General features: G+C 37.3%; 1 protein-coding gene across 3 annotated transcripts in view; it reads left to right on the top strand.

Moving 5' to 3' along the window:
- Positions 1-14,731, top strand: part of HGF (hepatocyte growth factor) — a 57,543-nt gene that overhangs the window by 17,634 nt on the left and 25,178 nt on the right. For 2 of the 3 annotated variants that reach the window (XM_027795419.2, XM_027795422.2), the window contains exons 4-7: positions 287-401; positions 4,915-5,057; positions 6,759-6,879; positions 11,683-11,801. In XM_027795419.2, coding sequence (XP_027651220.1) covers positions 287-401; positions 4,915-5,057; positions 6,759-6,879; positions 11,683-11,801 — 498 coding nt within the window. The remainder of the gene's footprint in view (positions 1-286; positions 402-4,914; positions 5,058-6,758; positions 6,880-11,682; positions 11,802-14,731) is intronic. The other variant, XM_027795421.2, reaches the window with a different exon arrangement.

Here is a 14,731-nt window from a genome sequence, read left to right as displayed (position 1 = left end):
TTGTTGTTAATTACCTCATTAATGAGTGGGGGACTTAAGTCCTCAGATATGGACTTTTGGTCAATCAAACACCTTGGAAATATTTTCAGTAGCTTTCATTGGGAAGTTAGTGATCAGTATTTTGAAAAAAAGACAAGAATGTACATGGGCAATTAAACAGTATTTTGAATAATGAAGTATTTAAAGGCTATCAAAAATATATTATTTTAATGTGAAAACTGATGATGAGCTCAAATTTTAAATGCATTAACAAGCCCCCTAATTTTCTTCCCTTTTATTTCAATAGACTATGTCAGGAATTGTATCATTGGAAAAGGAGCAGACTACAAAGGAACGATATCTGTTACCAAAAGTGGTATCCAGTGTCAAGCCTGGAATTCAATGATCCCCCATGAGCACAGGTAAGAGTTCAGGAGCAGAGACAATGGGAATAGTGTCCAGACAGCTTCCATAAAGCATGGTTTGACTTATTAGCAGAAAAAGAATTTATGAGAAAACTGACTTTAGACAACAAAATCTCTTAGGTATATTCTTGCCTGTCCCCCAGAGATGCCATTCTCCAGAGCCCAGAAAATCCTCACCTTCTTGGGCTTTCTCCAAAGAAGTCTCTTCTAATGCCAGCCTGTGTCTTTGAATCTCTTTCTTTCCTGTGTCGGCTTTTTTAGCTGCTTATATCCTTTTGATCTCTTAGCTACTGACAGAAATAAAACATCTGTGGAACTGCAGCCAGGGGTCTGGAAGGTTATCACTGTTTTCCAATATGACTCCCAGGAAATGGGTAATTTAAAAAAATGCATTATTAGGAAGGGAGGGATATTAGGGGTATTAGCCCATCTATTTGATCAGCATATACTTATTGTTACTACATTTTGCATAGTCAGTATTAATTCTCTGTTATTTGCAGAATATGTTAAACACTATAAAGCACTTAGACTAGGCAACAAATATATGGGCAGTAATGAACAGATTATTGAAACCCTTTCTTTTCAGATCATGCAAGCAATAAATAAAGTCTGATGCAGTAGGTATGAGACTTTTGAGTTTAAGACCAGATGTAGTGAGGAACTGAGGCCATATCTACACCTTGAGAGTAGACTTAGTTCAAATATATCGGCTAAGGAAAAAGAGAAGAAAGCAAAAAGCTGAAGCTGGTGAGATTAATGGTAAAACCAGATTCAACCACAGCAAACATTACTGGAAACTAGCAAAAGGACTATGAAGTATTGGTCTATAACTCTTTGACCATTTTTCTTTGAACGTTTTTGTATTGGCTTTCACCATTTAGATCATAAAGCCTTAAGAGCCAAAACCCTCACCCATAAGCTCCCTATCCACGTTGCTGTCTTTTGATCTGGACTCCCAGCATCAGCACTTTTTTTAGGAGGAGTCAAGCTGGAGATTGCTAGTGAGGAGCTGGGCTGTGGATTGCTTAGTCCTGTCCTGACTAAATCTATCCAGTGTGCAAGATGATATCTTGGAACAACATTAAAAGGCAAAGGACACTTGGGTTCTCTCCTCTTATGATGTGTTAGAAAGCTGAGCCTCAGGCTTGGACTTGACTAGACTTGGCTGCTTATAATATAGATGGTAGTGTGTTTGTTTTTCAGTGTGGGACCAGACTTCTACTTAATTGTGAACATAAGATAAATACCATCAGCTTCCACAGCAATGACCTCTTGAGGCTCAACACCTGGAAGTATACAATCCTCATCTTCTAGAAGTGAAAGAACTCTCAATAATAACAGCCTAAGCAAGAATGAGCATTTATTCTATATGATATACCTATGACTTTATATATTTAAAGAAAGAAAAGTGTCTGGATAGTATATATTATCACTAAATTGCATTTTAATATACAACATACACAATTTTATCTAATACATTTGGACAGCCACTCTTCTATGATGAATTTTATGAGAATGACTTTTCTCCTGCCTTGTGCAATAAGTTTAATTTTTAAAAGGTCACTGGATAAATGAGGTGGCTGCATGCTAATTTTGTTTTTCAACATCAGAAAATATGATTTCATCATCAGAGACATGAGAGAGATGGGAAGAAGCAGACAGTAGTGGTGTGTTTGGAACTTATTAGTATGAAAGGCTTAGATTTTTAGGTCAGTTTTTCTCAACATCTGATTATCACAAAGTGACATTGAAAAATAAATCCCTTTTTCATATACTATACTGACTTCTCATTATCTTTCTAGAAAGAAATGAAATAACTTCAGACTTTAAACTGGTACTTGTACTTAAAAAAATATATTTGTATTTATTTGTATTTCAGTAGAACCTGGAGACTCCCAGCTGAAATCAGGGTTCCATTATTTCTGTCTCCATCCCTTCCATCCCAGTAGAGATTACAAGACTGTCTTCACCCACACCACCCCCAAGAGTTTTTTTTATCTGAATGGATAAAGCCAATGCAAAAAGGATTCAAAGAGAAATGGTCAAAGAGTAGATTGGTACTGCAGAGGCTTTTGCTAGTTTCCATGATACTTGCTGTGGTTGAATCTGTTTTTATCCTTACTCTTACTGGCTTTAGTTTTTGGCTTTTTTCTTTTTTTCCCTTACCTAATACAGTTGAACTAAATTGGCACACAGTTTTAGGTGTGGCTCTGTCTTCCATTTCTGGGTGGGTCTTTACTGCAGGTATGTCTTCACTCCCTCAAGAATGTTGCTTCAGTACTTGTTGAAGCCATTTGTATATCTGACTCATCTTGAGTTTTTAATGCTGTTCATTTAGACTTTTTTTTTCTTTTAATGTTCTGACAGCATATCTGACATAATTTCAAATGCCTTTTCCCTATATTTTCTAATGTCCAGTAAGATCTTCCAGCAGGAAAATTAAATAGAATATTTTAAAGTGCACTGACATATGAGATTAACGCATATGCAGGTTGCAGTGTCCCATCAGAAAAGTTTGCCTAGGGCTGTCTTTAGCTAAAAAAAATCTGAAAGATTTATATTACAAGACTACAGAGGAAAAACAGAAGCAACAATTTTATAGGCAGCAGTAATGACATAAAAATTATTCTCTTCAAGCACTGAAAATAAGAAAAGCACTTTTAAGTAATGCTTCCACATTGCATTGACTAGAACCACAATGTGATTAACAGAGGTATTTTCCACTTCAGTTAGTTCAAAGATTTCATTAATGGGAATAAAACATGATTAAAGTGTCACAAAATTATTTTTGTTTCTTTCTCTTTCTTTCCCTCTCTGTTTTAATTTTTATTTATTAATTTGTAACATACAATTTGCCAAGGACAGCAGGAACCATACATTTCTCTTCTGCTTTTGTATATAAATTAAATCAGTGTCTGTGTATAAAGACTGTCCCAAGTGCTTTGTTTAGTTTCCTAAGTTGCAAGTTTCTGCAGTCTTCTAAAAGAAGTTAGGTGAAATTTTATTCCTGTTTTCCCCCATCTAGAATACAGATACAGCTGAGTCCCCTTGGTGATTAAAAAAAAAAACAACCCAACACACCAAACCAAAATGAAATAAACAAACAAACAAACAAGACACCACTACCCCAAACAAACACCCAAAATAAAGTATTAGGCATTTTCAGATTAAAAGGTGCACTTTATCTGTGATATTTCCACTAGAATTTAAATATGCTGCAGCAAAAGACCCAAAACAAATCTTAGCTCAAAAATTAAATGTGATTTTTTAAGTTGAATTATAGGTATTATGTTATCCTCTATGTATTTTGCCCAACTTTTCAATTAAAAAAAAAAAATCCTCATGGAATTGAGCATAACTCTGAATTTAATGTGTTTTTTAACCACGGAGATTTAGCTGCTGTTTAAGCATCACTGCAGTGAAACTGGCAGTGAAGTGCCACTGGGTTTGTCTGCAATGTGCAGCCTGAGTGTGGTCATGAGCTCTAGCAGTGCCGTTGAAAAGACCAGCTCTGGGGTTGGGCTCCTTAGTATGTTAGCTATTCTCTAGTTTGTGGGGAAAAATAACTAGTATCAGTTTTATCTATAAATATGTGTATATATATACACACACATGCCTACATATATCTCTGGATTTTTTCTAGAGGTAAGCACATAATTTTACAGACAGCTAAGAATACAAACCTTTGACCCTGGACAGTTTAAGTCAGCTAGGCTGCTGTTAAATGACTTGACTTGTACAATTACAGTGATGAGCGGATCTATAAGTAGCAAACCCCAAGGTGGCAACAGTGGGGCTTGTGGCAGAACATAAAGCAAGACAGCTCAAGTGGGATCTGGAGAAATTCCTGATGCTGAAATGCAAAGCAGTCTGTGTTTCTGGGTGGTGAAAGCCTCTTGGCTGTGGTGTGTCACACCTCTGGGTCATGCTCACATGCTCCTGATGCCCAGTTGTGGCTGCTGCCTCACCAGTGACTGGAAGAGGTTTCTCTGCTTGTGGGCTTTAGGTTGAAGGTGCACACTAATCCCAGCCAGGCCTGCTATATGTGCACAGCATGCATAGGAAAGGCAGGTCTGACATGGCTATGGACCCAATGAATTTTCCCCCTATGCACCCAATAAATTTTTCGCCCTTGTCCAAGGGCCTTCCACCGTTGTGTGAGCAGGGACAAATTCACGAAGGAGAGTGCAGTGTGGGTTGGCAGGGAGTGTGCTGCTGCCTCTGGCTCTGCATCAGATAGCTGGCTCTGGATGCCTGAGGGTTGGGAGTAATACTTGCTAGAGCAAGCTACAGGCTCAAAAAATTGTCCCAGTTTTAGGCTATTGATTGAGTAATCCTTACTGAAGATGTGTATTTTTGTATGGACAGATATTCGGATGTGTGCATTTGTTTAGGCAGGGGGGAGGGAGAAGGAAGCAGAAATGTGATTGTTTCTGTTTGTAAAAAATAATATGAGTAAGACCAAAGTTTGCATGCTCTTATACTGTAATGATTGTCATTTTAAAACTAGCTTTTTGCCTTCGAGCTATCGGGGTAAAGACCTGCGGGAAAACTACTGTCGAAACCCCCGAGGGGAAGAGGGAGGGCCCTGGTGCTTCACCACTAGCCCAGAGATACGGCATGAGGTCTGCGACATCCCTCTCTGTTCACAAGGTAACCCGTCACGGCTCACACAGAAAGTTGCCTTTTCTCTGCTGACAGCAGGTACGCAGAATTTCCAATAGTTTCAGTGACACTTGCTCACGGACTTTGGAGAAAGAATAGGTGATTTCTCAGCAAGAATAACTCAAGTAGCAAGACAAGTTATTAGAGAAAGAGGAGATCTTGTTATGTTCCAGTTCCCTGGAAGACTTGAACAAACTTTCATGCTCTGCAGCTCTTTTTCAGGTCATAGTGGAGCTGGATCAATGAAGTTGTGGTGGTCGCACAACTGTGCCCTTTTTTTCACTTGTCTAGTCTGTAGTGAATCCATTAACGATTTCAGCATTACTCTGTGACAAAATCATCTAGCGCCATTCAATGGTAAAATAAACTCATTTTTTGGATGAAAAAACAGATACTGAATTACAGGACAAAAGCTCAGTCTAAACATGCATTAGGATTTTCAAATGAATACTCAAATCTCATTCAACTTTCAAGTCACAGAATTCTAGAGACACTTCATGTGCATGATTGCATTTGTTGACTTTTAAGTTCTGTTAACCTCCAAACTAAGCTCTTATATCTTGCTAATCAGCCAATTCAGTTCCAATCAACTCATTTACATTCTCAAGATAGGATGCCTTTAATTTTCCTACTTATGTGTCATGTGCAATAGCTATGCAGTGGAGGGGGGAAGAAAAGAGAAGGGGAGGGAAGGAGGAACAGAATGATTTACAAGTAGCTTGAAAATCTATTGGAAGTTAACATTTAAACACCAATTTAAGTGAGCTTCAAATGGGATAAGACCTGGAGCTCACTGAAGGATGAAGACTTTGGTAGCAGAGGTTTGGACTGAAGAGCGAGATATGTAATTGCATAAATTAGTATTTACTAAGTGCTCCTTCATTACAATTACTCTAATTAGTGGGAACTTGAGAAATGTGACTATAGATGATTATGGTGAATTTATTTTATATTTTAAGACTTCTCATTCTAAATTATGAAGCATATTTTGTTCAACAGTGATTTCAAATCCCTTTGGTAGCTTTTGCCCACTTTCCCTTCACCCCCCACTTTCCCAAACCAGAGCTGAAAATGTATCATAGTTTAAGCTGCCAAAAAGAATTAGTATTGAAAAGAAACAGTATCATATGTAGCTGAAAGTGCTGGGAATTTAGGAAGACAGACTACTTCATTGAAATTATGATTCAGCCATTATTCTATACTTGTGCTGTAATTATACTATGACTTAGAATGATTTAGAATGTTGAATGTTACTTAATTAGAAAATCTCACCTCTAAGAAATACCCCTTCCTTAGATATGTGTCTCTCTGTTACTAAACATAAGTAAGATTAAAAATCTGCTAGGAGCAATGAATGCCTCTAGCAGCTCTCACCTACCTGCCTTGAAACCATAAGTGTCCTATAAAGTGATATCAGATTTAAGCATTTGTATTAGATCTGAGAAAGAGATGCAATTCTATTCCAAAGGACATTTCCTATATCAAACTAACTAAAGGATCACTTTTTTATACCTCTTTAGGTTTTTTTCAATTTATAACACCAGGGATATGACTGAATTTTTTTGTTGTTGGGTTTTTTGTTAGTTGTTTGGGGTTTTTTTGGTTTGTTTTTTTTTTTTTTTTTTGGTGCTACAAGTCATCAGTGTAATAAAATACTCATACCTTTATTTATTATTTTTTTTTTCCTAGTTGAATGCATGACCTGCAATGGAGAGAATTACAGAGGGCCAATGGATCACACCGAGTCGGGCAAGGAGTGTCAGCGCTGGGATCTTCAGAGACCACACAAGCACAAATTTCGTCCAGAGAGGTAACCTCTCTTCCTTCCCAAACAAATCCATGTGGTTATAATTTGAAAATTACACATGTTCTGGAACCAGTTGGGCAAAATCAGCATTAGCTGAACTGAAGTTTATGAAGTTCACCAGTTTTAGTGGCTTGTGCTCCTGGCCCATGGTGTGTGCAGGGTGGCTGCTGTTACGATGGAGATGCAGGATGGGGACTAGAGGCTGTTTTGTGCAGTTGTGCTACATCCCATGGCTGTGTAGTGTAGTGATACACATGTGCTGCATTAATTGATCAAAATTCCCTCCCTAACTTCATTGACAGTAAAAAGTTAACCTCTGAATGTTTCTGTATATGTTGTTATGCAGCTTCAGTCAGCTTAAAATACCTTAAAGTAATCACAAAGTAAAAGATTAAAGTCGTAATTTTGTGTTAGAGTTCCTAACACAACTAATGAATATAGACTTCCAGCATTGTCAAGTCAGAGTATGCTCCTTTTTTAAAAATAAACAGCTTTAAAGCTGTAGATGGTGTTCTCTTGTAATCAGGTTTAAGTCTCCAAGTTGACTAAAACATTTGCCCACTAGTGTTTTTCAGCTTGGGAAAGGAGTTCATTGTTCTGTTTAGTGTTTTATGCAGATGGATTTATATTTTATACTTTTTATTTCTTTTTTTTTAATTTAGACATATATACATAATGCCAAAAGATGAGTCAGAAATAGCAAGACAAATTGCATCCCTGTTAGGGTTTGTCCTAGAGGGTAAAATTCACCTGACCGCAAAGGGTCATCTATAATACATCCTTTTGGAAGGATTTTTTGTGGGGGTTTAGGCCACACAGGAGAGCCTTTGTGCTTCTCTTAAACTGAACTAAAGTTTCATTTTAGTTTTACTCTGGATTTTGGATGATCTCCATGTATGTAGCAGATTGTATAAACTTAAAGTGCCAGAGGAAGATTACAAGAATCAACGAACTCAGAATGATTGAGACCTTCCACTGAAAGTATCTATATATGTTTAACTGTTCCACTAAATAAAGCATCATTTTTATACTCTGAAATTCGTGTGCTGGTAGATTTTAGAAAGCCTGATTATTCAGTAAAACATTAAGGATCCGAAGTTTTGGAGTTTATGTGATATAACATCTCTTTCCTCTTGGCTCAGGTGATCTTCATGAATAATAGCAGGCTATCCCATAGTTCTGCTACAATAAATATTTTGTATTAGCAGACTGGGAAGGTAATCTGTTTCTGAATTCTGCCATGTGCTTGCTGTGCAGTCTAGAGTAAGTCAGAACTTTATTCCTTGGGAGTGAAACGTCTATAGAGCTTCTGGGTACAAACAATGATCATTTTGCTGTCAGGAGGAAATTTCTTTTGTCTGTTAATTTTGTATTGTTTGCAGAATGACTTTTCAGACTAACTGCAGTCTCACAAATGACTGCATTCCTCCTTGAAAGATTTCCTTCAGAAAATGTCTTCTTGATAGTTTTCAGACCGCAATAAAAATGCTTTTTTATGAAGAAGTGGCCCTTCCAAAATGAATTGATTTCTGTGTGCTTTCAGAAGAGTAACTGGGGTACAGTACCTTTCTAATACACTGATATTAATTAACTTCATGGAATGGTCACTAAAGGTAGTGATAACTATATTTTGATTATACTAGCTTTTAAAAACATTGTGGGCTTTGGTTTGCTTAGGCTTTTTCAATAGTCATTTATGCTGAAAATAAGAGAGGAGATCTGGAACAAATGATCCATTAAAGCACAGCAATCTCTGGAGAGGCTTATACTAGATCATCGAGGGGTAATGTGAATAACCTGGAAACCAGGAAGGATTAGCTGGGCATATTTAAACTTATTTTCATATATGGATTCATCAGTTACAATAATGAAGAAAGAGAGGTAAAAATAGTAAATTTTTGAAATGCTTCAGTCTATCTGCTGCTGGACAATTTTTTCAGCTTAGGGTGAATACAACTCACTTTCGCTTTTTGTCACCTCAATGAATTGTTCCACATTTATTCCCTTCAGAGGTCAGTTACTGAAGAAGATTGATAATACCTGTTTACTGATGTAATTCAAGGTAGCAGTGGGAATCCCCTCAAAGAGCTTCTTCATGACCCGGTTTTAGCTACTAGTGGATACAGGATTGTATTCTGAAGTTCCAGTTCTCTCATGTACTCTTCACAGGCAGGATTATGTCTCAGTATGGAAGGAAGACCGTTGAGGATAGTGACTTAGATAGGCATAAAGCAGCACAAAGAAGCAAGAGTTTTCTGCTCTTCTGCTCATATTTTCCGCTTAATATCAAATATGCTGTAAAAATAGGTGCTAATTATGTGCAGGAAAGTAGGATTGAAGTGTGGTATAAGAGTTTAACAACTGCAGGTATCCTTTTATTAAAATACTCTATTTTATATCTCTTGTATGAGCATTTACTTTGTACAAAATCAGGTTTCTAGTTCTGCATGTCTTTTAAAACAAAAAGGGGAAAAGAAATATTGGTGAACAATTTTAGACACTAAAGCTCCAGCAGAGCTAAATATCAGCACCTGTCTCTTTAAAAAGAATAAATGTTATCTCTGTCTAAAACTCTTTTTTTCCACCCTAGAAACTGAGAAAAAGTCTTGATTTTGACACCAGATGTGTATCTTAATGCTTCATTTCAATTTCAGCAGTGGAGTACAGCTACTATAGTTTCAAGGGTGGGGGTGGGGGAAGATATATATAGGGTTCTGAAAGATCATGGAAACCTTAGGCTCTTTGTTGGCTCTAAATAAGAGAACTCTGCTCAAGCATGCCGGGAAAGGAGCACTGTGCAGAGCAAAGGGATGAGCTTGCAGGGAATCCTCCGTGATCTCACTTTGAATTGTGTGGAACAGATTGAAGCCCTGTTGCACATCTTTTCCCTAATATTTGTGTCTTAAAAGTGTTAGTTGGCCTTTTCTGTAGGAACTGAGGAACTGTTGCTTGCTGGATATGAAGGGAGGCAGAAGCATGCCTGAATATTGTCGAAAGAAGCAGTGACTAGGAAGGCTGCTGTTGCTCTAGATAAGGGCATATAGCTATGTTAGGTGGAAAGAGACAGTTCATGGACACTACTTCATCCCACAAAGACACTCAGAGCTTGATCCTGGAAGAACTGTTACATCTCTACTTAAGTTTCAGTTAGCAAACAAAACTTTTGTGTCATACTGGAACCATATAATATAGTATTAGGAAGGAAAGAGCATTTAGTGCTGTGAAAGACACTCACCTTCTAGAAAGTGAATTCTTTACATCCCCAGTTGTTTTGAATGTTTTTTGAGAGCTAGGACTGCAGATACCTTGCCATTTCTGGACTCACCTTCGTTCCTGGGTAGTTCCATGAACTCTCCATTGCTAAATGACATGGAGCATGTGCTGACAACATCAAAAGTCATCACTGCACCTACTGGGTGGCCAAATCCATCTCATTTTCTGCTATGTTATTAACCCATTAACTGTTTTCTTATGAAATCCTTGGACACAGTGTGTTCCTTTACAGTTTGTCTTCTACCTAACAGAAAACAGGGCACTGCTGCTGGATCTGAAACTACCACATTCTTTACTGTCCTTGAATTCTCAGTTTTGTGAGGTTTTTCCTTAGTGGTGGATTTTTTGAGTTGTTTAGGCTGTGGTGGTTTTTTTTTGTCTTTTGTGGTTTTGTTTGTTTTTTTGTTGTTGTTTTTTTTTTTTTTTTAATTCCACTTATATCCTGTCCCTGTCCCTTGTATAGATGGAGGAACCTGTGTTTGTTGGTTTTTTTTTTCCCCAAGGAATGGGAGAACAAGTTGTAAATACACGAATCAAAACTGGGATAATTGTTTGACAGAAAAAGCATCCTAGGAAGAACATATGCGTGTAAATCATATTTTCCTCTGCTTGTACAAAACACATCTGCTTGCAGTTGTAAATGGGTTCAGGTTCCCAGGTAGTTAACTTTATTGTTCTCTTACATACTTTTCATGTTTCCCTCAAGGGTAATCTATTTTTTGTTTCTTTTACAAACATGTTTCAATAAAACTGGAAATCCAAGACAATTTGTATTCACTGGAGAAAAAAAAAAGTATGCATTTATCTCCTTCTCTTTTAGTTTATAGATGTTACTACAGCACATTTATACAAAAAGAACCTCCTTATCTTGAATATCTGCCTGATTGTTCAGTGATGGCAATAGGGACATGGAAACAATTAAATGGCACAATAGTTTGAAATCTTAATGAGATAAAGTGAGATGGAAGTCAATTCCTTATTTTTCTCCTTTTTTTTCCCCCAATGCTTGAAATGAGGGCATGACCTAGAATGAGCTCTGTTACAAAAATGGAGCTATCATTAGTAACATAGCTATTCAAAATGGCTTCCAGTTTGAACCCAGGGCTGTTGCACTGAAGAACCTGTTTTCTTAATGAGTCCAGCATGCCAAGCAGTGTTTATATAATCCACACTTAATTGGGCAGTTTAAAAAAAAATGAGTGGCTTTAGAGACTGGTCATCAGTTGACAGACACAAGAGCACAAGTGTAGCAATTAGCAGAGTTACCCCATCCGGTATCCTGTGCATTAGCACAGCAGGGAAACCCTTCAGTGGAGGTCTGATTCTGCTGCGTATTTGGAAAGACATTTTATGTTATTAACTTTCTAATAATTTAAAAGAGTCTTTGCATCCATATCACAGGATCAGACCCAAGGTTAATAGGAACTGGTTCTTGTTTGCCTCTGCCGAAGGTTGTCCTTTAGGTACCTTGTACAAACCAGTGAAGCGTTGCCAGGAAGACTTCCCTGACACATTTCTCGTTGTGGTTTGCAGATATCCTGACAAGGGCTTTGATGATAATTACTGCCGCAATCCTGATGGCAAGCTGAGACCATGGTGCTACACTCTTGACCCTAACACCCCTTGGGAGTTCTGTGCAATTAAAACGTGTGGTGAGTTCAAGCAAAATTTATTACTTCCTTTTCTTTTCCAAAATCTGGATGCAGATAATTCAAGCAATATAGGACCACAGCTAGTTCATTCATTGCCCTTCACTGACTTTTAAAACATAGCTTTGAAAGAGGATGTCCTATAAAGACATTATGTTTAATCTGGACAGGAAATAAGAGTTGTGTATTACTTAGCACTGGATTGTGTTTATATTTTATGTATAGGAAATTGCATTAAAATGTAGGAATATCAAGAACTAAAAAAACTGAGGCAACATTATCATGAAGTTCTCTATATAGAGAGTATTAGTCTGGCCATGCTGGTCATCTGCATTACAACTTGGGAATAGGTGCATGTGGACATTCCCTACTCGGTGCTCCTTTTCCAACAACCATTCATTGCTTTGTTTTCCTCTTGCATGTTGTGCAGTTCTAGGCCTCAGTTCCTACACACTGTTCAGCCTTGTGCTGAAGACAGAATTATTAATTTCCTCATGGGTTTCTCTGTGATATTCAGTACTCCACTATCAAAGCACTCCACAGGCAATTAATTTCTTTTTATCTGTCAACTACAAGATGCCGGGTTTTGTTATCCACACTTTACAGACAGGGAATAGAATCAAAGTGACATTAAGGTGTAAAAATATTGGATGCCCACTTTGAGATGCTTTAGTTCAGAATTTTCCATCTTCATGTTCCATCTTCAAAGCCTATATCCTCCTAACTGTTTTGGTAGCTCTGAAAGTTCTGTTCTACTGATAATTAATGTCTTAAATGAGCAGTACAGGGGCAATGAGAAATGTAAAACTACTGGACCTCCCTTGAGAACATGAGTAAACCGATTTTTCTAGACACTCACGGTAATGTTGGGGCTGAGGCAGATGATAGAGTTAAGTTTTGTTAGGACATGCTTTAATCAGGAAACTGAGATTTGCACCCCTGATATTGCTTGCCTCATTCACAGCTTGTGGGATTTACAACTGATAGTCTTCTCTCTTATCTCCCATCTTACTTATTTCCCATCCTTCTTACTGCCAGATTTGGGGTCCAATGTTTTGCCCTTAGTAAACTGACGTGAAATAATCCATGCACAAGCATGATATTAAAGGCAGTCTCATAATACCTAGGCAGATTATTTTATTCTTTTTACTCAAAATACTTTACTTATAACATCTTTTGAAAAAAAAAAAAAAAAAAAAAGGCAATTTCTGAAAATAAGGCATGACTTTAACTGAATCCATACTGTAGAAGCCTGTCAGCTTCATGTGCCCCAGCCCTGTGGCGGAGCCCCCAGCAAAACTGGCAGAAAAGGGGAAAAGAGTATTTTTGGATTTTCTGTCAAGGAGAGGCAAAGGGTAGCTTCTAAAAGGGCTCAGTGAAACTCAGTGTCATGTTAGCTCATGAGAAAGTCAGTTTCTGTTAGATCTGCGGTGTTGGAAACTACAATTTCCTTTGTTGTCCTGCTTCAGTTTTGACTAATGTTAAAAGTTAAAAAAAATCCCCAAAATCAGACACTCTGCTTTTCATCTAGCTTTAAGTGTCACTCCAGTAGGCTTATGTCATTGTAAAGTTCATTTGTCTTTCTTGGGAAGTGGATAAAAGAAAAGACTAGATTCTATTAAAAAGAACAATAAAGCTCTCCTGGAACTGGGTTTACTTGAGAATTAAATAAAAAAAAAAAAAAAAAAAAAAAAAAAAAAAGAAGGGGGGGGAGAAGAAAAATAATAAGCATAAAAAGAGTTATTTTTAATGACTGTTTCATTTTCAGGGTTCACTGTATTTTTTTGTTGTTATGTAAAACATTACTTGGGCTTCTAAATACCAGATAAAATAGACACAGTCGCGAATCTTACAGAAAGTGTTTCCATAATGTACTCTTGTATTTTTTCTATAAAGTTAGCATGTATATAAGTACTGGGGGCAAAGAGAGAAGAGGGAATGGCTCTGGCATGAACCTTTAAGTGTGAGCATTTGCTAACTAAAGGGGGAAGCATGGCATTCGCCATCTTCACTTGGAATGCTTACCAAACCAAATTATGCTGTGTTTTCTGCTTCCACCAGCAAGAGTTCAGTTTTCTCTCCTTCCTTGTTCTTTGTTTAGGCCAGTATAATGTCTTAGAGTGTCAGTCACTTCTTATCAATTAGTCAAGTGTTTGAAATCCAAAGGCTGAGTAAGAATACTCTTAATGTGCTTCCCTATGCGGAGTATTTGAACTTATTCTGCACTATCATATGTCATTATAAATCCAATATAAGGTAGTTAAAATTAGCAAAATTATTACACTGTAAAAAATAAGGGTTTTTTGCTACTTTGGACAATGTCTGTGATCAGATCCTCCAGACAGAAGAAACTCAACAGGACTACTGCTTATTTTGTGTCAAGCACCCGTGAAGTCGCACCCCTGTTGAAGGTCTTGCCTGTGAGCTATAGTATTAATTCATGCAATTGTACCTGGAGTTATTGATAATGTTTGGTCTTGGGGAAAGATCAGTCTTTTCCCATTGTAGACAGTCTTGCTTAGCTCTGTTACTACCTTCCCAATTATTTAGTCAATTCATGAAATTAGGGGTTGTTTTGAAGTTTTGGTTTGTGGTTGGGTTTGGTTTGGTTTGGGTTTTTGTTTGCCTTTTTTTTTTTTTTTTAACTAAAATGTGCTTCCTGCATATATCTAATTATTAGATAATATATTAATCATATGTAGCATACTAGATCTGTTCTTTTCCTCTGATAGAAGTGGTTTTATTATTTCCAAAGTTACAGAGTTACAGCTGACTTTCACAAATGCAACTTTTATAAACCTTTATCCTTTGGCATTTCCTGAGCTGATGTGTCAGTGTTCTGAGGATTCACATCTGGCTTTGTTGGTCACGTAAGCTCTACAGTCCATGCAACTTTCAGTATCTACAGTCTGGCCTAAGCTTTATAAAATAGT

This window comes from Falco peregrinus, chromosome 6 (assembly GCF_023634155.1).
Source record: "Falco peregrinus isolate bFalPer1 chromosome 6, bFalPer1.pri, whole genome shotgun sequence".
NCBI lineage: Eukaryota > Metazoa > Chordata > Aves > Falconiformes > Falconidae > Falco > Falco peregrinus.
Note: the sequence above shows the minus strand (reverse complement) of the source record. Positions and strands in the feature narration are given on the sequence as shown.